Source organism: Vidua macroura, chromosome 5, assembly GCF_024509145.1.
Source record: "Vidua macroura isolate BioBank_ID:100142 chromosome 5, ASM2450914v1, whole genome shotgun sequence".
Lineage (NCBI taxonomy): Eukaryota > Metazoa > Chordata > Aves > Passeriformes > Viduidae > Vidua > Vidua macroura.
Window position 1 is genome coordinate 41,045,037 of NC_071575.1, and position 24,692 is coordinate 41,069,728.

A 24,692-nucleotide genomic window follows, 5' to 3' on the forward strand; every position below is an offset into this window, starting at 1 on the left:
AAATAATCAATGTCTCTTCCATTTCTCTGGTACAGATTAGAAGATTTATGCCCAGACTTGTTGAGTGCTCCTACCCCTCTTCCTCCCAAGTAAAAGACAGTTTCTCTCAATGTATTTTGAGAGAGGTGGATTTAACTGTGTTCAGCTGCTGAAAAACTTTGAAGCTTGATGAGATGAAAGACACTGTTGGAAGTCACACAACTGACTTCTTACAGCAGAGACTGCTCACAAGATTAGAGGATGTGCAAGTCCACTAATGAGTAAATTCAGGGGAGGAGGAAACTTTGAGGAAACTTTTCAGTGATGTTAAACTAACTCTACTAGATACTGTTAAACCCCCTATCTTTGGGGAAAGTGTTTATTTACAGGGACAGTATTGGTTCAGAAATTAGTTCTCTTGTTAGAAGGAATATTGCTGCAAATTATTTTAATAGGAAGTTCCGATGAGGGAATGTTTGTCCTAGAGATTTTTCCAAGATGTTCAATAAACTACTGCAGTTAGTAAGTTAGTAGAGACATTTTTAAACAGAAGTGAAACTCCTCTGAGTTCAACTGCTTCCTTACATGGCAAGGAGTGTTAATGAGATGTTGCAGCATGCTACAAGTAACTACCAAAAAAAATTGGCCCAATGTGGCCCACCCTTTTTCCTTCTGTGAACAGTCAAGCAAGAGATGACAGGCTCTCAATGCTCTGCCATGAATGGACTGCAGAACACTGCTTGTCAAAATGCAAACTCCAGGAGGGAGGAGAAGTTGGTATCCACGTGAAGGATGCTCATGAATGGATTTTGACGGTGGAAAACACATGCACTACATCAAAAAATGATTTTAACATTGGATATTGTTCCCTTTAGTCTTCCTAAATATGAAAATACATGTATATTCATAAAACACTTGAGGAATGTTATCCCTGTTTGGTGGGTCTGTCGGCTTAGGAAAGATATTAGGGAAATTTGCAAAAGCCTTGGGAGTGGGAAACACCTGTCCTCCAGATTTGGGGTAGCGGTGTGAAACCTGTTTGCATGTGTGTGTTCATATGTGTGTGTAATGGAGACTGGAAACAGAAACCAAGAGATATTGGTTTTGTCCTTGCAGAGACCCAGAAGTAGTTGGTTGCACAATAAATGGGAGAAATGAAAAATGATGTTGTAGCAGTTTAATCAAGTGGCTTCTAAAAAGAAAAAATATGGGGATTATTTCTCTATAAAACACTCTAAGATCTCACCAAGGGACACTTGATTTTATCAGATACATTTAAAAGGAACAAGTCTCAAACCAATAATATTTCTGAAAGGTCAGTGGCTGCGGGACATTTGCAAACCATGAATGATTAACAGATAGAGTTTAAAAGGCAGCGAGTTTCCATCCCTTCCTGTGCTGCTCACAACTGAAGGAAACACATAGGAAGGATCTTTAGGTAGGTAAGAGCTGAAAATCATGAGTATGGGGAAAGACTTGCCACTTATAAGAGTGTTAGGAAAACCTCAGATTATATGACTTATACCTGAACTCCTCCTTGGGGTCATGCCAAGCCATGGGCAGCACACGCTGCTGGAGGGAGGAGGAGCAGTGTCCTCAGATTGTTGAGCTGAACTCCTTAAATAAAACACAAGGCTGCTAAATTTTTCATCTGTGTCTCTCAAATAGAAGTTCTTAGTCTGACAGCTTTTCCTTTGCATTCTTAAGCATTGCTATTTTAATAGCAATATTTGGTCTCCAATGCCCTGACTTGTACTTTGGGTTTTCTCTGTGTGCTCTTGGGGCTTTCTCTGCTGAGGGAGCTGAGACATCCCAAAGCTGTTTGCCAGAAGTGATCTGTAATTTTCCAGTAAGTCATCATGCCATCAGGAAATGCCACTTTGTGTGGCTCAGGATATTTACTGAAGATGTACTTCACAGCAGTGTTTCATTCTAGAAAGAGCAAAACAAACAAACAAAAAAGCATTTTTCTTATGTTAAAGCAGAGTTGTTTTATATAAGATTTTACAATGAAATACGTTTATCCTATAAGCATGAAAAATGCACCAAAGCATTTCAATACAATATTTCTTTAGGAACAAGTTACAGAGGTTCTTTTGTCCATTTTTATTATGGAAAATATATTTAAGCTTGCAGAATTTGCTGTGAAAGGGGAAATCCTATTAAAGCCAGCTTTGTTTTCTCTCTCTGTGCTGCTTTGCTTTGGTTTATGTCTTGTATTAATGAGGTGTTCAGCTGTGCAGAAATAATGTTTTTCTCAGTTTGTGGTTGACTTTTGGATTGCTTAAACTTAATTTCTGTATGATATCTTTACAGTCCAAGCTTTTGTAATTTATAATTTAGGTATAGAATATTTTACAAAGATGCAATGTAGAGTTAATATCCTATATATGGAATGAGAGATGCAGTTGAATTTAACTCTTGAGTCTCTTAAAAGATAGCAGGACTCTGGTTTGGTGTTTGAATCTGGAAGAGAGCATGTCACTTGTAAAATAGTCAGATTTAAACAGAGGCTGTTGGACAGTTTGGTTTAGGCCTTTTGGAGCATTTTTCCTTTAAAAAATTCAGACAGTATATTTTGTAGTACAAGCCAATAGAATAAGTCTTATGTTCCTGTATAGGCTGACTTTCTGGGGACTGGGATTTTGCTGGAGGCCAAATGCCAGTGCTCCCGCCATAAAATGTGCATTCAGCTCCCCTTAAAAGGTAAACCCCATGGAAAACCCACACAAATTATGAGAAACTGTTATGAACTGAACCATGAATTTTTAATATTCAGTTACCCCGAGGTACAAGCTAGAGCTTAAAATAAATTGTTTTATATTTCATACTCTGAGTAGTGTATGCAACAATACATGAAGGGAAATGAAGTTTCCAGAGGACTCTGCTTTGGGTTAAACAGAACAGTTTTACAATCATTCTGGAGACAGAATTGTACCAGACCTGTGTACAGACAGATCTGTGTGTGGGCACAAAATCTGGTGGTGCCTTTCATTGCCTGCCCATGTCTGGTGTCTCACCTCCTGCATGATCCAGGCTCCTTGCACAGCCTCATGGCTAGCTCAGCATGGGCTGCCACTCCTGCCTTCAACACTATGGCAGAGGACACAAAATCACTTCTGGTGGATAGGAAACTTGACAGGAATTAAAGTGTCACTTTTCACCTGAATTACAGTGACCTTTTTTTTCCCTCCCAGGCCTTCTAAGTGTTGAAACCTCTGCAACTTCCCCCAGGCCCTGCTGCTTCCTTTCCCTGCACACCCTGACCCAGCAGTGAGGATACCCTGCAGCAAAGTATCTCCTGGCACTTGGGTACGTGAGAATAAGTTGGACCCAGCTCATTGTCTCTTTGGCTGAATCTTTTTGGGTCTCTAACGCAGAGTCGTCTTCTGCCCAGTTTAAGATCGTCCTGCACTCAGGTCCTTCCCCTGTCAAACTCTGCCCCCGCTGGAATGGGACACCAGAGGTGCTAGGCAGCATTTCCCAGAGATAAGAGTGAAATACATAAGCCCTAGAGAGAAGAGCACCACTCCCACTTCAATGCTATCTTGACAGAAGTTATTATCAAACCTGATTATCCCTCATCCTTACTCCGATTACTGCAAGCAACACTGGAAAATATTCCTGCACATAAGCATAACCTCAAAGTGATTGTATTTCCTCTTGCAGAATTGCAGCACCTAATTCTACAAGCAGTTCTGCCACATACAGATGGGTTTTTCCCCCACTTGATGTGTTTTATTTGATACTGGAATCCTTCCTTTAGTCAGATGAGACATGACTGTTGCCAGTGCTTTGAAAAGTGGAAGCAGTGGGGAAACTGAGGCACTACTGGCACTGGAGATGTTTGTGTTGGCTTTAGCAAAGAGAGAAAAGAGCCTTGGGGGTGATGTGTGACACTCAGTAGCCTTGTAGGGATGGCACAGGTGACATATTTACCTCCAGTCCTCCTCCAAGGGAGCAAGGTGTGGACTGTCTCCTACTGCATTTGAGTGCTGCTTTACTTTGACCATGGCACATGGGATTCAGAGTGTGTTAGAAGAGTTGTATAGACTTGAATGCTCTCATACTTAGTCTCATTCAGGTTAGAGATGGGAAAAGGTCCCACTGATGTTGTGGTGACCAGGGGTGAGCCCTGGAGGTCACAGTGCAGGGACCAGGGTAGTGCTGCCACCCTGCATAGGCATACTCAAACGGGGCTCCTTCCACAGCTGATATCTGGGGCAGATGCTGCTAAATTTCATAACTGAATTATTCTGTGATTTGTGTTACTAATAGATCTCTAAAAAATTGAGTTTGCTTTGAGTTAATAAAAAATGTACCTAGTACTGGAGATGGAACTCTAGTGCACACAGAAATGTCATTGAGATGCTGGAGCCTGCTGGTATGCCTATAAAGTAGGGGAAAAGTTAAAGCACTGAAATGGAAAACACACAAACCGATGGCATGTAAACATCAAGTTATTTCTATAGAGGCCAAACCAGAGACCCAATACTATGATGCAGATACAGAAGAAACTCAAGTTTTTACATAAAAGCTTGTAAATCAGCTGCTGCTTCACTAAACATGCACATTTTCATGTGCATAACTCATGGATGTACACGGATACAAAATGGCATTTAGGCCTACAGTACATAAGAAATTGTATTAGTTATGAACGTCCAGGGTTTGACAAAGTTAATTTTTAACATTGGAAGAATTTTGAAGGTCTGAGGTGTAGTGACAGCTTTGCCCAGGGTCTGGTTGGAGAAAGCTTGGCAGAACCCGCTGTGCTGCCAGGCTGGGGTGCAGGACAGGGGTGGTCCTGTGGGGTGTGAAAATGGGGGTCCCTCCAATCAGGGTGCCTGGTGCTCTCCATGAGCTGCACAGGAGTGGAGGGCTTTCCCCCTCCAAAACAGACCACATTACCATGTTTTCTTAACAGGAAATAAAACATGCAGCAGGAATTTTGCAATGTACCTGGTCCAATGCTTTCAAGAAATGATATATGAATACATATATATTTATTTGGTTTAGTTTGTAATTTTGGGACAGGTACAGAGGAGAGTTCAGAATTGCTATATGATTTAGCAGCCCCAGATTGGCCATATTTCTATCTCTGATTATAACATTGTATATGAACTGATTTTGTTCAGAATAAAATCATAAAATAAGCCTTGTGATGTGTGACAAATTTAAAAATTATCTTCCCACTAGGTCTGAAATTAATTTTTTACATATTCTTGTAGTAGCTTTCAGGAAAAAAAATTAAATTGCTGAGAAAACTGTCCAGGTGAAATTCAGCTTAAACCTGTAAGTATTGATGGATAACCCTGTTGTATTCACCTTGATGCTGTTTGCTGTGGTGCTACTGTAATGTCTGTCTCAGAAAAGATTGTGGGCAGGTAAAAACCCAATTAAAATATGTGTTGCAGTGAGTTGTTTTAAAGCACTTAGCAGTTCTAGGTTGAAGTCATGAAGGATTTTAGGCATTTTTCACCTTTAAATTCTCTATCCATGACCCTGGTATCAACATCCATATTAATACCATTTCTTTGCAATCAAAAACTCACTGCCAGAAGCCTGACCATTTCAATGAGTGCCTCATTCACCTCCAGAGGAGTGCTGAGTTCAGTGATTTGTTCTTCCTGGAGAGTAATTCATTCAAATAAATGTAAATCACTATTTTATGTTGTTTGGTCAGGGTTTATAGATGTCAGTGTACACCACTGAAAAGGCATATGGCAGATATTAAGGGAGGAATCAATGTGCTTCACAGAGATGAGAACAGGCAGGGGTTGGTTTTGGTTTATCCACAGTGCTGAAGTCAGTGCAGCTATTATTGATTTTGATCCCACAAGTGTTTGACCTCCTTTGTACAGCACAGCTTGTCTATATTTCACAGCTGAATTTTTTTTGCCTTGCACTTAATGTTCATATTCCATTAGTATGCTATTTGAAAAAAAAAAAAATCAATGCAATTTGTTAATTAAAAAAAGGGAAATTCCACAACATCCAAGCTTGAATCACTAAGCTGCTCTCGTATGTCTGTGGTGACCAGTGTGGCCTAACCCTGCTGGGAGATGGCAGTCACACAGCTGAGGATCACAGAATCATAGAAGTGTTTAGGTTGGGAAAGACCTTTCAGATCATCGAGTCCAATTGTCAATCCAGCACTGCCATGTCCACCCCCAAACCGTGTCTTCAAGTGCCACATCTATATGGCTTATAAGTACCTCCAGGAATGGTGACTCAGCCACTTCCCTGGGCATCCTTTTCCTGTGCTTCACAAGCTTTTCAGTGAAGAAATTTTTCTAACATCCAGTCTAAACCTCCTGTGATTCAACTTGAGGCCATTTCCTCTTGGCTTATCTCTTATTACTCGGGAGAAGAGACAGACATGGGGCACACTACTTGTGCAGCCGTGGGGCAGAGGCTCAGCTGACTGCAGCGTTACAGTAAGAAGTATATTCCTGCATTTTTAATTTGCATGTATATATTGAGAAAGGTAAGAGAAAACCTGCTGATCTGTCCAATTCAGCCAGACCCAGATAATGTCATTCAACTCTATTTAATCCCTCAGTCAGCATCAAATTGTGCATGTCTCCTTCCAGCCCTTGGGCCTGTCAGCTCTCAGTGTACCCGCTGTGTAAGAAGGTGAGGGAATACAGAGCTCTTCTCTCCCTTCATTCCAGCTTAGTGCCACTGCACAAGGTTTCTTCTGCATCTGGTGAGGACTATGCATCAGGCAGGCTGCTCCGAGGCCTGCCATTTTCTGTTTTCTTTTCCACTGATTTTAGCCTTGCTGATCAGTGGATGGCTGGATGAGACTGTGCTAAGGCTACAGTCCTGCTGGGGCCAGGGGGAGCTGGGTATCCAGTGGGGCTGATGCCAGGAAAGGCTGAGGGGTGCAGGACCTGGGGTTCAGGCTGAGGCCACTGCAGTCCAGGTGAGCTGCAGCACTGCGGTGCAGAGTGCGTGACACCTCTGAGCCATAAGGGCTCCCTGGCAGGAAAAACTTGCTCTGGCTGGGTCTGCTGGAGCCAGAGTGCTGGCAGAGACTGGTGCTGCCAGCTGTGATCTGCAAATGCCCTTGTGCAAAATGCAGAGATGGGGAGTAGCTGCAGTTACAGTGGCATGTCTGAATGAGCAGTTGGTTTATTTGTTTTTTAAACAATAATTGAGTTGGTTCAGCTAACTCGGTTTTAGGATGCTAAATTGTTGATCTGTTTAGGCTTCCATATATTATAGTGGGAGTTTTTTTCCCTCAAGAGGCAAGTTCATGGAAAAAGCAATATTCCTAAGTATAAGAACGATACCTTCATCTTGTACCATCTCCAGTTAATACTTTTCCTGCTTCAGTTGCTCCCCATGTATCAGTTCCATCCAGACTGATGTCAGATGTCAAGGCTTGTTCTATGGGGCAGCAGTGACTGAACAGAGCAACTGTGGATCCTTCTGATCAGGGTAAGTCCATGTGAGCCACAGAATAAGAAAAAAACTGTGTGTCTCTGCCAAGGAGAACTTAAAACCTGGGTGGATCCTTCATGGTTTTCTTATGCTGTCTGAGGAGGTTTCTGTGCAGGCTGAGGCAGTACCACATCCTAGAGCTGCATGTGGCTTGAAACAATGATTTGCAGCAGTGGCCTGAGAGCTAAACACTCTGCTGCCACTGTTACTCTTTTTCTGTTCAGCCAATACAGTTTTCTCAGCAAAATATCTCATCACCCTTTTGCTTTTTCAAGCATCAGTAGAGTCAGCAGTTCCTCCACCACCTGCCAAAAGCTTTGGCTGTCTCCATGAGAGCTGGGCTTCCTTCCACTACAAAAACTGGAAGGAAGTTAGGAAGTCAGCACCATGCAACGCTGAAACTTCATATTATAAAACAGGAGAAGACTCCTCTTCTTGCGTTTTCTTACTTATTTTAAAACAGACTAAAAGCCACCGCATTAGCCCCTCCCCTCACCAGTGAATGATCTGACTGTGGAAAGTGGGTTATGCAACCTCTGGGCTGTGTAGGACCTTGAATGAGGAATGACCTTTGCTGTCCCCTCCTGTGTGTCTTAGTCAGCTTTTGTGCAGTAGGGGACAAGAAGAAATGCCTGAAGTAGGTCGCTGGACACTGTGGTGCAAAGGCTGCTGCCATGGGCTGATGATGAGCAGTCGCAGCTTTCTCAGCGAGGGGAGTGACAGCCCTGCTCTGAGCTGGGGTGGCTGCTGTGCCCCTTCCCCCACACCACCCCACACTGCCTGACACAGAATCATAGCATGGTTTGGGTTGGAAGGCACCTTGGAGATCATTCAGTTCCTACCCCCTGCCATAGGCAGGCACACCTTCCACATTAAGACCAGATTGCTTAAAGCTCCATCCAGCCTGGCCTGGAACACTTCCAAGGACGGGGCATTTGTCTTCTTCAGGCACACAGTGGTCCTCAACAACAACCAGGGATGACTGGTTTGGGTTTTTTTAGCAAGGATTGAGAATGCATTTCCAAATAGCTCTTCTGCCCCTAAACATCTAAGTAGGGAAAGCATGGCAAGCCTATTTGGGCAGCTGTAGTCCAAGCCCAGGAAATGTCCTTGACAGCATTTGATCGACAGCATCTGATCCATGTACGGCACAACATCTCTCTGCAGCTATCAGCCTGACAATCAGACCCCCTGGTTCCTCGAGCCAGCTGGGAGGGTGTGTATTGCCACCATTTCTCAGACATAAAGTCACTGAAGATGACCCTTAACTGTGAAACTTCCCCCACCCCCTCCCAGCCTGACAGCATCTCTCTCTTCTTTTGTTCCAGGAAATATCACCATTTTAAGAAATGTCCCTTTTAAAATTCTTTTCACTCTATTTTTAAAATATGTAAGCTGGAGTGTTTTCCTCACCCCCTTTTTCCTGTGGAAGGGGAGCAGGAGGTGGGCTGGCAGGGTGTTTTTTGCCAAGTGGGCAGCAGGAGGTTTCCTCAGCCACTGTGAGCACAATTGACTACTCTTGATGGGCTCTCAGGCAGAACCATGTGAAGCTGGTGGCTGGTGAGGGGTCTTCAGATACAAGGGACTTTTAAGTTAGGCAAGGAACTTTCCAGGAACAAGTGCTTCTTCAGGCCAAGAGGGTGATAGCTCTTGATGCAGTGTGGGGTGTGGGTAGCTGGGGGATGCTGGTGTGCTGGATGCTCCCTTATGTGGGAAGTAGGTCATCAATCCATGTTGGAAGTTATGGTGGTTTCCCCAGCAAAACTACACACACAGACAGAACTATCTTCTTTATTATAAAGATACACTATGAGGAACAAACTTGAATGTATACTGAAGCTTGTAATGGTACATGCCAAAAATGTACAGTACTATACATAAAAGTGCATTGTCACAACAGATTAACAGTACATTTCTCTTCCAGAACTGTGGATTTTCCATGTTTTTATTTGATCTTCAAGAGTGGAAGGAATGCAATGGCAATGCAGCCATACACGAAACAGGAAAGGATGCAATGGAAATGCAACAGTACAAGAGCAAAGCTAAAGCTCCTCTAAAATTTAAAGGCACTTTCACATGTACATACTACAGATGTACATTGACACAAGTAGGTAACAGTCAACAAGCAGGAAGCTACCAGTACTGCAATTCATCAAACTTGACAGTAAAGGACAATACTGATTGGATTAGGTGTGCAGGAGTTACCCTTAAGTACGCCTGTAGATGTAGCAGTCTTTCCTGTTACATATCCACTTACTATGCTTTAAAGTATCTATAATAACCATCAAACTACACATTAACTGTGTGAATGCACTAAGTGGATGCATTCACTAAATGCACTGTTTCTAATATTTTCTTTTGCTAAACAATTTCTAATAAAAGCATTATGGAGTCCAGTACAGTTATTTAAACATATAAAATTCCCTATGCAATTTAAAGATACAGGTATCCATCTCAATTGTGCCAGGTGGGTTAATTTAAAAATGCTAGACAAAAACTGTATGTAAATGAAAGCTGAAATTCCAGTTTTGTTCCACTGACTCTAGTAAACTGGGGAACTACTTGAAAATACCTCTGGTCCCAAACAAGTGAGCAGACCAGCACTGGTCTGCAGCTGGGCTGGCCTGGCTTAGGCTCTGGCCCTGGCATTAGGGCCAGGCAGTACAGTTGACAAGGATGGAGATTTGCTGACCCATGTTGCACAGCCCACTGCGGTGGATTAAGACTTTGCCTCTAACCTAGATGCATGTGAAGTCTCTGACTGGATTGAAAAGTGTTTGCAAGTATCAGTAATAGTTTGGGGCTCAGAGGCAGTTCATGGGGTACTTCTCACACCTGGAGCTTCACATTGCATCACCTGTCTAGAAGATGTAAACCAGAACAGGAATAAATTGCTCCTTAATAACAACAGGAAATTAGTCCTGTCACCTCAGCAATTTTTTCTATCAAATTTTGTCGCTACTCTTCTCCTCCCAAACTCAATTGTTTATATATACTGAGTTGTGCAATTTCAAGCTTTCCAAAAGATCTTAATTACAGCCAGATCTTAATTACAGCCAGTCGTACTTCTGTAGGTGGACCACAAGTGATTTTTTTCCCCATTTAGTTCATTGAAACTTCTTTTATGGATTGGATGTTTGAAAATATGTTCACAGAAATAGTATTATGGCTTACTGTTGCAATGTGCAAAACAGCTGTAGGCTTAGCTCATGCCTACATGTTTAACAACAGAGCACTAAGCAAAGTTGACAGTCGCCACTCCCACAGACATAAGAAAGGTACTGATTTCTGTCATTGAAAAAAAGGGGAAGTGGAGGGGAAAAGGGTTATGGAAAACTTTAGTCAGCTTCAATCTAGGCAGTAGAAACTCAGCTGCCTGTCCTGTGAGTGACCCCTGCACCACTGGCAGGGGGTAGTCCCCCTTCAGAGTCCCTGTCTTGCTGCTGTCAGCACAACTGAGCTTTTGCGCTGTGCAAGGCAGTCAGCATGGCGGCGTCAGCTCGAAACTCGGACTATTGCAACCCAAATCATGTCCTTAATTGGACACTGAGCAATAAAGTCAATGGGATACTTTTCTGAATTACTGCGTAGTTGATCCCTTTAATAGCCCCTCATGCTCCCTAACAGACCAACAGGTTCACGCACTCCCCAGAGCCTGGCTTCTGTGAACTTCAAACAAATTCAGCTTTTGTAAAAAATGTGGTATCAGGGAATGAAGGTCTAACTTCAGGGGAGAAGGTACACTATTACAGAGGGCAGCAAAAGGAGTTTCTAGATACTATCCTGGAGATGTGCTTTAGCTGTGTCCTGGAATGCTGCTTTGTATCAGTGAGAGCAATGTGATCTCCAGCTCCATCCAGCGCTTGCCTCTAGTGAGACTGCCAACAAGAAAGCTAAAACTTGGTGCCAATTATGAGTTTGTGAGGGTTTGGTGATTTTTTTCTTGTGTCTTAAATAAGAAATGTGGCCTGAGATGACTTAGACATTCCACACAGACACGTAATCCTCACATGCTAAATTTCAGTTCTTACTAACCTGCTTGAGATTTGGTTTGGTGACCTAGAAATGAGAGGCTCCATGTCCCCTGAACCCCCTCCCACCCCTTAGCTTTGTGCAGGATCTGTTATTATATAGCTACAGTAAAACTGTGAAGTATGGTACAACGTGGCAAGCTGTTTGTGATCTGTGTTGGTTTTATTACAAATGGTGCAGCATCAAGTTTTCAAGTAAGTCTGTGTTTGTTTTTTAAAACTATGCACAATTGTCCAGTTTTTCGTTTAATCGAAACCATACAAAATACAAATGCCCATGTTAATGTAGCTACTTTCAGACAATACATTCAAAAACACTGAAAAACAAAGCCTCTCCAGTTACAAACATGAACAAATGATGTTACAGAGCCCTGACTTCTATTGTTAATCCATCTCTTTCCCTAGCACACCCCAGCTGGGCGCTGTGGGTGGCTGAGCTGCCTACATTGTGCAAGATTTGTCGGCTGGACCCTGGGAAGGAGGAGAAGGCCCTACGCTAGGATTTGTTTTTGGAAGAACAATAGGTTTTGGCCTAAGAGCAGGAGGTTTCAGCTGCACTCCCATTCTAGGGGCCACCATGGGCTTGAAGGTACTCATGGTGTCACTGGAAGAACTAGTGCTACGGCGGATCTGAGGCTCAGAGCTCCTTAAAACAACGCTGTGGAGAGGGCTGAGCGACTCTGTCGAGGTGGCAGGGGTGGGGGTGTTCTTCTTTTGCTCCAAGGTGTCCAACACGACATCAGGGGCGTGTTTGGCCGAGCTCTGCCGCTCCAGCTCACGGAGCTCGTTCAGTGCTGTGTTCATTGTCTCCTCGATGTCCTGGGTCAGAGCACAAGAGAGAGCAGCATGTAATTCATGTCGCTATTGAATGCCAGAGGGGTAAGAAAACGCATTAATTAATTCACCAGCTATCCTCTAACAGTTATGATAGTGCTAAAATCAATTTCCACCAGATTTATTTGAAAGACATTACGATTGACAACATGGCAGCTTTGGGTGGACATTACAAACATTTAACCTTGTTCATATGAGAGAATCAAAAAAAGGTGTTACACCAAAATCTGCAAGCCATTTATGAAGTGATTGTCAAGACAACTGATGTTTGCTTAGCAATGTTTTAGTGGTGAAGATTTGTGTCATCTCTTGGGTACTGACAACTATAAAGATTTTAGTCCATTTGCTCACTCTTAGCTAACTGCTTCGCTCATCTAAAGCCTCAGTGTTCAGGGTCTGTATTCCCTCACAGGAGCTACAAAACCTAGCTTTCTAAGGAAATAAAGTTTGTGTGCCTATCAGCTCTTCTCTTCTCTTGTTCTCTTGTTTCACCAAGTTAAATCTTAAAGAGAAAAAATCTGTAAGACATTGGTCAGTATGCATACCTAAGAAAAACTATTTTCTTCAAAATTTCAGGCCTGAAGGCTAAAAGAATGCACCAAGATACTAGTTTACTACTAGTTTTCTACTAGTGGTATTGAGATACAATTAAGCTTAAAATATCTTGGGCTCCCTGCCTGCTCACACTGACTTTCACATAGTTTAATCAAAGTCTGGGTTCTAGTCTAGGCATAAAAAAGAGATCTCTAAAGCCAAACAGTGCTGTTCCAGGAAAGTAAATTAATAGCTTAGAAGAAAATAAAACAGTAAAAATACTTGCACTTTCTAACCCTAATACATGGATTCTGACCTAAGCATGTCAGTCCCTTCTATTCCTCATTGGAAGCGGAGTTTGAAAGCAAGCATTATCAGTACATTAAATTTTAAAACATGAGTGCCAGCATTATTGTAAAGTGCGTTTGCAATCATAGAGCACACTCAGGGTGCTCCTAGTAATCACGTTACCCTACCTAGACAAAACGTGAGTTCTGAAGACAGAGGTATCTATTTACTCAAGAGCTGTTACCAGCTCAGTACAACAGACCAATTTGATGATCAGGGTGTTTCCTACTCCATTCTCTTCACTGCCAGGAATGAGACTGGTGACTGTTCACACAGGTGTAAGATGGCCCACAATTTATGCAGCTGCGAAATCCTGCACATCAGGTTCTACTACACGCATCAAATCAACACACGGTATGAACTGTATGAAAACTATAAAATCCACAAGACCCTGGACTGTAAATCTCTGCTTTGAATGGCAATGGTCACTACTAGCCAGTCAGAGCACTTTTCTGCTTGCCACAATACTGAGGCGTAATTGAACACTAATTACATGCAAATCAGAATAGATCAGCCTTCAACAGAGCACAGCGATCTATGTAGCTATTGTAATACTGTCCTAGTGTTCTGTATGGCAGAGGCAATTTCATTAGAATCTAATGGGAAATAATTTCTTTTTATTGCTTCTGCAACGTTTACTCCCCTTTGTGCTTCTTCTATTCAAGATTGCTTAATGCATCTTCTTTCACACACACTCTGTTTTGAAAGCCAAATAGGATGTTCCCCTGCACACACCTTCCCACCAGTGCATGTGCTCTGTGCTGTGCTATTCAATGGGATTTGCTGCTCAGAAAAACAGACAATGCCATAAACAAAAAAGATACAAACCTGAGCTATTGACTCTGGGTCCAGTGGTTTATGGTCATTGAAACCTGTGTACTGACCAGAAGATGTAGACCTTCTAATGGGAGGGCTATCAATCTTCTTTAGTGAATCATGCCTGCTGATGTTAGTGAGGCTGCCGTGGCCAGGCCTGCGCCGCCGTTCAGGGCTGTCGGCGTTGAGGTTGCGATTCTGAAGGAGGGCTCTGGGACTGCAGTGAGTTGCCAGGTTGGGGGAGCCCAGCTCCATGGCCGAGCTGGAGAGAGGGTGAGGTGGGTGTACCGGGCAGTGGCCATCACTGCTCCTGCCTGGGCGTCTTAGGGGAGGTGGAGGTTCCGATCTCTTTCTTTGCCTGCACCAGTGGAGAAGTGGAACAAACTGTAGTGACCCAGCATAAGCATGTGGAGGAGTAATTACTGTGTTAGCTGAACTGTGAGCAGGACTACTGAAAATATGTTATGCTGAAGCTTACCTTCCTAAATACACATCTGAGTGACGGTCAGTAGGAGAGTTCATATCCTTTGATGATGACTTGTCCTCAGTTATGGGTCCACTGCTGGCCTCACTGTCTGCTTTTTGGCTCAGTGTGTCTGAGAAAGTATCATCCCTGAACAGAACACAGGTGGTGAGATGAGAAGTCAGTGAGTGAGAGCACCTTGATACTCTCAGATTTTAATCCCCTTAAGAAAAGCAGGCATGTTATAAATGCACTGTAGCCCTTGCACATCTCCCAGAATTGTTTATAATCCCTCTGTTTACTGAGCTCTTTACACTTTGAGTGTATGTAACCTTTCTGTAAAGACCTCTGTCATCCTTGGCAAAGCACGTGCCTAATACTGCAAAACAAGAGTCCGGGGCTGCATTTCCCCAGCTCTTGCTATTCTGAAGTTAAAAGTCAGCAACTGCTACAAAGAGATAGTCAAATTAAAATAGGTGCAGCAGCAGCTGTCTCTTAATGTACTGGGAACATATCCATCGAAGTAGCTTAGCCTAGCAGTAATTTTTGATGGAGCTTTCAATTCATGGCAGTAAAGACAGGTATCCTGCATAGAAGACAAATGTTTAATCTATCTGATCCTTCAAACCACTGACCCATTTGGCACTGCAGACTTTACACCCCCCCAAGAACCCAGTCACACTAGACACTGCTTACATATCCTGCACCACTATGTACTGGTGAGGGACAAGGCCATCAATCCCATTGTGCCTTCCTTCCCACCAGTCTTCAGATGCTCGGTGATAGAGCAGAAGGGAAGCTCCTTTCTTGAAAGAGAGCTCTCGTGCAGATCTTCCAACATAGTCAAACTTGGCAATAGCTTCTATGGGCTCGCACTCTGGGTGGGAAGAACAACAAATATCAGATTACATATCACTCATTTTGGTTTCATCAGCCTCATTTTTTGCATTTTCTCAGTGCTCATTCTGACAGAGATCAGCTGAAGGAAGGCAGACTTCAGGCAGTGGTTACAATGTGCCCCTTACAAAGAAACATAATCAATCTGTGTCCCAGGTGTGAAACATCTGGGCTGCTTCAGGAGCTGCAGAAAACAACAGCATACTCAAATGTTACAACTGTCTTTGGGAGAGAGGCCTCTGCCTCCTGCTGGAAGGGCTCCTGCATGGCTAGAGAGTGGGATGGAGGCCAGGCAATAAAGGCTTTTTAAAATAAAAAGAACAAACTCCAATGAATAATCAAAGGCCCAAGGAACCAGTGTGAAAAGGGAAAAGTAAATAGGAGTGCTTTTACCATCTGCAGTGGAAAAGGAAAGAAGAAAAGATTAGCCTGTGCATGAGTAGGGATACCCTGCTAACTGGGCCATGGAATTTCTGTCTTTTACATGACAAGCATGCAGACCTACTGAAACCTAGTGTTTTATACAGCACCAACACCTTGTGCTTTAATTCACTTCCTTAATGCCCTTCTGGAGTGAGACCACATGGCTCCAGACCCTGTGCCCTAGACCACAGGGACAGTCCCTGTGCGGCTTCAAGTTGCTTAAAGCAGCTCTGCCTGCTCCAAAATCTCAAGCTGCCCTGGTTTCTGCAGGGGAGGCTGGTGTTTTCTGAAGCCAAACACTGGCTACAGCAGCCCTGGTAATCCTCTGTCAGAATGCTGGTAAATGCAGCCTTAGGCTGGAAATGGGTTCCATCCCATAACCTGTGCTGGGATGGAGACCTACTGCTGTCAGCAAAGGGGCCCTGCAGCTATGGCCAGAGCTGTGCCCAGGCATCCAGCAAAAAACTGTGATTTTAACAAGCTCTTATTTTGTCTGCATAAAACAAAAAACACCTGAGCTCTAACAGATTAAATTTTGTCATCAAAGTCTCAAAACATAAAGAAAAAACTGCAAAATACAGGTCTAAAAATCACATACTCTGATGATTCCAGTAACTCAAGGGTCCCTGAAATTACTAATTTTCTTTACATAATTAGAGCAATATATAGATGGAAATTAACATCTGGGCTAGTGACTAACATAGCAATTTTCTGTTTGGTGCAAATTAAAATTGCTGAGGTTGTAACTCCCTAAAGAACTAGCCTGGTAATGAAAGACACTGTCCCTTTATGACAACATTTTGCACAGGAATGTCTTTTTAAAATTAACTTCGCTCTACAGTGTGAAAACATAATGACAGCACCTTTATTGAGGTTTAGTTTGCAGCTCATTTTTTTAATGACTTGCCCAGCCTGCAGAAGACTGTCTTGTGGTTTGCTACTTCTGCAGTCACTTTAAGTGTTCCTGTCAGTGACAAACTGCAGTGTGTTTAGAAGTTATTAACTCAGAAATTTTACACAGATGGAATACAGTGATATGGGGAATTCACTGTTACAAACACAAAAGTAATGTATGGTGGCAGAAATTATTTCAATTATATAAATACAAATAAGAACCTAGCAGTAACAGTATACATTCCTGAAAATGTATCCCTACTGGATGGCTGTAGAAGACCATATTATCTTTTTTGTTCTTAGTCTTTTTCCTCTCTCTTTTTTGCTTTCTTTGTCTCACAGCCCCTGCTCTGGACCATTGGCACGGCAGCAACAATGCGGGATCTAATCACTGGGTTTATTTTTTGTTTTCTTCCCTTGCCTTGCATGTACCCCATACTCTGCTTTGAAGTTTGTTGTGGGAAGGAAGAGCTTGTGAGCCAGCACCTTTGAATATCAAATGTACTGTGACTTGTGAGTCAGCACCTTTGGTTGTGTGTTGCGGGAGTTGAGAACTTACTGAAGTGTACTGTACAAAATTAAGGGCTTGTTCACCTCCACTCTTGTGGATGATGAATAATCAAAATACAACTAATTTCTGTTGTAAGAAATTTAAGGGTTTGTTAGCCAATACCTTTTGAGACTAAATATTGGGCTAATGCCAAAGGTGGGGTGACTGTACAATAAAAACTAGGAGTTCCTTGATATGTGTCCAATGTCTTCATTCAGCCTGATGAGAATTTATAACAAATATCACGACCCCTACAAATGTCTCACTCACCGGCATTCCCTGGTGGGTGGGGCTGAAGGGTTTCTTGGTTTATGTTTTTAAGCAAAGAAACTATAATGTTGACACAGAAAGAAACATTCTGGAAAACTTTAAAACCTCTAATGGTGGTGTGATATTATGATATGCTACTCTGCTGTCATTCCTACAGTCTCTCTCTAACAGAAAATGCAGATGCCACAAAGCAACTGTAAGGCACAGAAAATGAAAAGAGGTAAATCCAAACATGCCTGTTTATCTTGCATTGTCTTTAAGAGGGCAATATGAAATGGCCATATAAAATGACAACAATGTAACACTGACAAAAGAACACAGTTCTTTTCCTATCATGTGCACTGCTCGTGGAATCTGCTCTAAGAAGGAAATATTGGAATCAGGTAGGATTGAAAAGGAGCAGACATTTGTACGAACACTCTGTTCTCAGTATACAGCTAATTTAAGGGTTATGGTAGAGTTGGTCAAGAATTCAGAAATGAAACTTCCCAGGCTCACTAACAGGCAATACTTTAAAATGTGAAAAAAAAAAAAAAATCGACCAAACAAAAAAGTTTTACAGTAAGTCATAAAATCCCAAATTTCCTGCACATATTTTTCTTAGACAATCTCCACAGTTAACTGGTAATGCTCATGAGTACTGGATTGATGGACAAACCCCTACACTGATTGGCTATGGAATTTCTTGTTTCTCTGCTAACTTCAACAGATCATACAGTATCCCACAATTGAGTATGCAGGTCTTTTTATTTACAAATTAGTGGACTAAACTAGAAGTACTTCTGTCTTGGTCAGTGGAGTCATGGTCATCTAAGTGTGGTGCGCAATGAGAATCCTTTTTATTGTAACCTTTTACCACCTGCAAGACTCACATACTTTCTCAGAGGTCTGAATGATGTTGTCCCACGGGAACAAGATGTATGAAATGTTAATGTACCTATAATGGATGTGACTTTTGAGACATGTACATCAGATTACCTGGGTAACAAATCCCACCTCCTCAGGGAGGAGCACCCAGTAGACTTCACACAGATTTCGTGAAGAGGACAAAAAATGAGTTCAGACAGGTTTTCTTACTGTGAAAGGGGTGTTTTTGTTTCTTTATACACAGAGATAACTTTCCTACAGCAAACAGTACTGAGACTGCACTTAAATAGTAATTCACCTTGTTACAGGTCAAGCTTTAATAGTGAAAACCAAAGTACCATGACAGTTACTCCTAGACATAAATGCATTTTGGAAAGTCAAGCCATTTAATATCAAGGTTACTGAATGACAGATAGGTATTTCCAAAAAGCTAAGGTAATGAAAGCTAAATTTGGGATCTGTAACTCAAATTCTGTGTGATACTGAATGTCTAACAGTAAAATTGACAGCTCAGAGTGAAGTGTAATTGCACTGCTCTGTCTGTACCTGCGGGCATTTAGCTAAAATACCAAGAAGTTTTCGATAGCATACAGGATCTCACCAGCTATCATCTTTAGTGAATCAGGAAATGCTATGGAAAGGAAAAATCAGGACAAACTGAAGAACTGTGGGAAAAACTTCTGCTGCTTCGGAGAGCAGAAAGGGCAGAATAAACGTGTTAGTTCTAGTTTTGAGATTGGAGTGCCAGATGTAGACCTAACCTCAACACAGAGGTGATGGCACTGAACTGGCCCTGGGCTGCCCTCTATGACTCAGAGCATAAGGAGCTAAGGAAATGAGGGGACACCATCCCCTGCACTTTTCCCTGGGGAGTTGCTGTTGCTCTGCTCTATACTTCCTCAGCTTTCCCAGGTGTACCCTGCCTGTTGGGAATAAAGTATGTCCTTGAACTCCCAGGAAGATGCTATCTCCCTATTTCTTTATCTTTTGGCTCCCATCAGAGAATAGAGTGGTTTTGTAATTTCAAAGTCCTGTCCTCAGAACAGCAGTTCTCTGACTGGGAAAAGAAAAAACAAAGAACTGTTGCAAGGTGTTGACAAAACAGAATTTGGCAAAGCGTCGATCACAGCATGCACTGCAGAAGAGCAAGAAAATGACTAAGTGTTGGGAACAACAATGTACAGTCTGCAAGTTTTGTTTTCAGCAGAAATACCAGCTAAAGTTTTATTCTAAGTTTATGAGGTATTTATGGAGAGTATGGTATTAATTTTATGTATGTTTTCCTAGAAGAACTCCATCTGTCTAACTTCCTCAGGAAATGTTTGCTTCCTTTGCATACAGATCTAGTCACTCTTTACCATATGACTCCAACAAGAATAAAAAATCTCCATCAATTTGAAGGTAAAGGAAATATGCTAACAGCTGTTTCAGTAAAACATGAACAACGTCCTTTGAATCTTTACTGCAGAGACATTTTCAGGTAAAGGTTTGTCTGCAGCAAAATTACAGGTAGGTTTTTTTTGTTGTGTCTCAGCTTGAGTACAAATGTTCTGAACTTCACAAATTAAATTTCATTTCCAGATTGAGGAGAAAGGAAAAACTTATGTTTCCCTTATCAGGATACTTTCTGTATATCTAAAAAAGCCTGAAAGCACCACAGAAAAATGCAGCTTCTTTTCTTTCCTGCTTCCCTTTCCAGTGATCAACTGAAATACATAAACACCCGTAAACTTAGGGGGAAAAAACCCACAACAATTTATATGCTTAAAATAAAGCAGTTATGAAATATCTATATGCTCATTTATATGTGCTAGTCTTTTTTCCCCATAATCTACTGTATTTTACCTCTGTGGATATAATTTAATTTTTAAAGTCTTGTTGTTTTCTAAATTGCAATGAACATTTCTAGCACTACTGACACAGCCCCTACAGATGGGTTTTTCCTAGTAGGCACAGAGAGAGCCACCTGCAGTTTAACTTTATAGCAACAGTAAGTAAAAGAAGTCCTTTTGGTTTTGATTGTAATCTCTGGATTATGTTTCAATGACCCCGTAATTCCTGTGGGGTAGCTTGGTCTTACGTATGTGTACAACATTTTAGCATAAACCAATCAGATTTTCAACATAAAAAAACCCTTAGCATTTACAGAATCTGCTTCTTCCATGTCTTAACAGAGGGAGCCATGTAAGTACCATGGGTCTGATCAATACAGCAGCAAATGCGACACCTCCCTTTCTCTCTCTCCACATTCAGCTGGCAGTGAGGCATCCAGCTTTTAATCAATGAATCAATCACATTAAACCCCCCAAATACTCCAGACCCTTTAGTAGAAGGGATTTTGTTATCCACCACGTGTCCATCAGTGACTCTCATGAAGTTCAGTAAGAAAACTGAAAATTTTTCACCTATTCTCATATCTGGTGTAAATAATACTTTTTAACAGGAACAGTCCAGAGCACAAACACATGAATGTATGTGCAAAGAGAGAGTGAGTGCATTTAATGTAAAGTCTGTAACCTACATTGGAAAAATGTGCTATTAGCACAGAAAGCCATATTCATGGAAAAAAATGGGTTAGAGCTTGCAGGTTGGGAATAAAAAATGAACAGTTTTTGTGTGCAATCCAGGCTTCTTAATCTTCAGCTTTGCAGCAGTATTTATCTAGCTTACAAATATTTTTGTGCTAACAATTATTTCTTGGTAAACACAGATGTCCACTTCCTTTTGGCACTGAATTAATTAAAAAGGTGTGATGAGGCAACTAGAATTAAACTATTGGGTGATCTGGTGAACAAAAACCCATGCCTTGAGCAGTTAAATCTTTTAACAGAACTTTGTCCTGTTGACAGGTATTCTCATCAGGGTTTGTCTTCCCTGGTGACAGTCACAACACAAGTAATACTACAACAGGAATGTAAAATTGGTAATAACAACAGTGGTGGGGTATAGCCCATGATGATCAAGGCACAAATGATGCATCATCCGATGCCACAGTCCTGCTCCTCTGTATCCTGCTGATGTTTTAATCTTTCCTAGGCATGGCTTTGAAGTAACTGCTTTGATGGCTGCTGAAAAGCTGCACTTCTTCTCCATGTCCACTTGTGCCTTTGTCTCTCAGTTTGAAGATCAAATATATTGAACTGGTGTGTCATCTACACTTTAGTTGTGCTCTAAATGAGCGACAGGCAGACTTCCTCAGCTTCCAGTCTTGCTTATACATCCAGTGGAAGAAGGAGTTCTTCTAAAGTATAGCTATACTGTCTTGGAAAAATAAGGTGCACCTATGAGTTTGTTCACACTGCTTAGAAGAGATGTGTTGTAGAAGGATTGTGGGTTTAGTTATACAGAGCTGGTCAAGAGGAACCTGTGCATAACCTGCCTTGTAGAGCTGTTGGTACTCCCTGCTGCACAGGCATGGCTATACACCCAGGCAGAAGATCAAGATTTGTCTCCTACTCTCAAATTTTCCCCTCTTCTGTAATGTCTGCCCACCCAAATGTCCCTCCTCTCCAAACAGCTGCACTGACAGACTCTGCCTGCCCCTCCTCACCTTGGCAAAGGGGAAGAGACAGACAATCTGTCACTGACAGCCTGTGTACGTGACAAAGCAGACGGGTACAGCTAGAGTGGAACGATTGTTTACTTTGCTCTGTGTGCAATGGGACCAGTGTAGCCAGGTTTCCTATACATACACCTTCCGGTTTCCCTTCCCTACAGCAATTGTCCCAGCTCCTAAACAGTATCCCTTATGACATTATTTTAAAAAAACAAAAAATCCTTTTCTGCTGTAGCTCTTTTCCTCCCCTCTCCTCTGCTCTATCTTTTCCTCTTCCTTCCTCCACACATCCTCTGCAAGGGACAATGGGAAGCGTTTGCTTCCACTGGTGCTGAGTGCACGTGTGCTGGTTGCTCTGTCTGGGTTGCCTGCTGGCCAGATAGGCAGTGAGCTCTCAATTTTGAGAATTCTTTTCTATCTGTTAAATTTGCTTGAAACTTGGCAGAAGTTACTGTGAGGGACATCTGAAGGATGGTCAAACTGTCACAGTTGAATACACATTTATGACCTAGATATAAAGAATTAATATAATAGAGTTGAGTCAATTTTTTCATGGATACCTCTCATACCCAGAAGTATATGTGACTGATATTTACAGAAAATTATTACTGTTCAGAAGTTTCACTGTGGGGGGTACACACATGTTTTTCAGTTGTTATAAATACTTTAGAGAGAGCAGCTTTTAAATTCATATAAAAATAGAGCTTCAATGGCAAATATCCTCTAGCTGCAATATTTAAGGGCACATTTTTGACAAGTTTTGTTTTTGTAGACAAAAGAGTCACTAAAAATGTAACATTATGTCAGAAAATAATATGTGCTGACCGAAATAGTTTCTCTCTTGCCCTTCCTGTGACTGGGCAAATCAGGAGAGAACAAGGAAACAGCTGGTCAAACACAGATGAATCAAGAGTGCAAAAGCACACAAACAGAGATTAAAGATTTGCTACAGAACACCAGGACTGAAATTTCCTTCTTTCAAATAAGACACAATTAGGAAAGGAAGGAGGTCTCCTGCCTGGAACACCTGTAGAACTTACCCCCACCAAAGGCACAGTAAAGTAACAGACTCACCGTCTTCACTGGTGTGGGGCTCCGTACTGGCATCCTGGTCCCCCTCCTCTAAGGTACCATGCTCACTGTATGGGCTGTCACTGGAGGCAAGCAGAGAGAAACCACATACATCAAAAATATGTCACCTCCATGAGATTATTTAGACTTATTCTTATAATCTTACAAAGTTATGTGCAACATAATTATCCATAGTGTGCTATGAATGCATAATTAATAAAGAAGCCTATATGCGTTTCCTTGAAACAAAATTCCGACATTAAGAAGCCCTCAGAACATTTGATTCCTTTATAAATAAAAAGTGTGTGCATTTGCTGTCAAGGGAGTGTGCTGGTTTTAGCTGGGATAGAGTTAATTTTCTTCCACGTAGCTGGTACAGTGCTGTATTTTGTATTTAGGATGAGAATAATGTTGATAACACAGTGATTTAGTTGCTCCTGAGCAGTGTTTACACTGAACAACCCACCACACCTGCAAGTAGACTTGGGGACCCAAGAAACTGCAAGGAGACACAGCCAGGACATCTGACCCCAAACAACCAAATGGATATTCCAGACCACATGGTGTCATGGTCAGTATATAAACTTGAGACAAAGCTGGTCAGGGGCTGCTGCTTGGGCACTGGCTGGGCATCCATCAGTGATGATGAGCAAAAGCATTGTGCATCACATGTTTTGCATATTCTAATTATTGTTATTTGCCCTTTCTTTTCTGTCCTATTAAACTGTTTTCATTTCAAGACATGAATGAATTTTACTTTTTTTTTCCCAGTTCTCTCCCCCAACTGACTGTGGGGAGAGTGAGTGATAACCTGTGTTGTATTTAGCTGCCTGCCCAGTTAAAGCACAACAAAGAAAAGGAGCAGGCATCATAAGCTGAAATTGTTTAAGGTGGTTCACAGCCAAAGAAACTATTTCCTACCTGCCTGTGTGCTCTGTACTCCCGGAATTCTATCTCTGGCTGAACACAAAGCAGCTTCCTCCATAAAATGTTGTAGGAAACATCATCATAATTGCCTTTGCTTCACTTTTTCATACTTAACACTTTACTGTGTGGACTGAAATGGTCTTCTCATTTATCTTCATACTTCTAACCAGCCTAATGATTTTGTTTAGGAGACAGAAGGATAATATTCTGACTTACCAATAGTCATCTCCAGCCATACATTTTTCATACACTGGTCCATCAAGTTCTTTCACATCTGGAAAAATAGCCTCGTGATGGATGATGATAGTTTTGATTATCTCATTCACATGTGCCTGACAAGACACCTGGTCTTGTATGTCTGGAACAGGCATCAGGGTTGGCCCAAAACAAATGGCCAAGTTGTACGGATCCATCATATTTTCATCACTGTACTGTGAAAGGCTGTTATAACAGAAAAATCAAGAAAAACTGACTTTTTCACAGTGACTAACCTTATTCTGAAAACTGCAGATCACAACTTAAGAGATTTCCTGTTGTCATTGACAATCCCACATAAAGTAATGGAACAAAAACCCAAGATTTCTTCAATAGATTATAGACACTATAAAGTGAGTTTAAACCACATATACATTTATGCATGTGAACATGTGTTCCCATGCTACCACGTTGAGTGTACGCTGACTTAATGGGCTAACATCAACTGCTGCTGCTTCTATCTCATCAATGCTCCAAGTGAACTGGATGCAAAGGGGGTATACATTTCTCATTGGACCTTGGTGTATC

General features: G+C 41.9%; 1 protein-coding gene across 3 annotated transcripts in view; it reads right to left on the reverse strand.

Annotated features, from left to right (window-relative positions):
• Positions 1-10,474: 10,474 nt before the first annotated feature.
• SRGAP1 (SLIT-ROBO Rho GTPase activating protein 1) overlaps positions 10,475-24,692 on the reverse strand; it is a 137,100-nt gene continuing 122,882 nt past the window's right edge. For all 3 annotated transcript variants that reach the window (XM_053977952.1, XM_053977955.1, XM_053977953.1), the window contains exons 17-22: positions 24,126-24,350; positions 22,986-23,065; positions 15,151-15,331; positions 14,470-14,604; positions 14,004-14,349; positions 10,475-12,278 (exon numbers count right to left, since the gene is read on the reverse strand). In XM_053977952.1, coding sequence (XP_053833927.1) covers positions 11,901-12,278; positions 14,004-14,349; positions 14,470-14,604; positions 15,151-15,331; positions 22,986-23,065; positions 24,126-24,350 — 1,345 coding nt within the window. In that variant the 3' untranslated portion in view covers positions 10,475-11,900. The remainder of the gene's footprint in view (positions 12,279-14,003; positions 14,350-14,469; positions 14,605-15,150; positions 15,332-22,985; positions 23,066-24,125; positions 24,351-24,692) is intronic.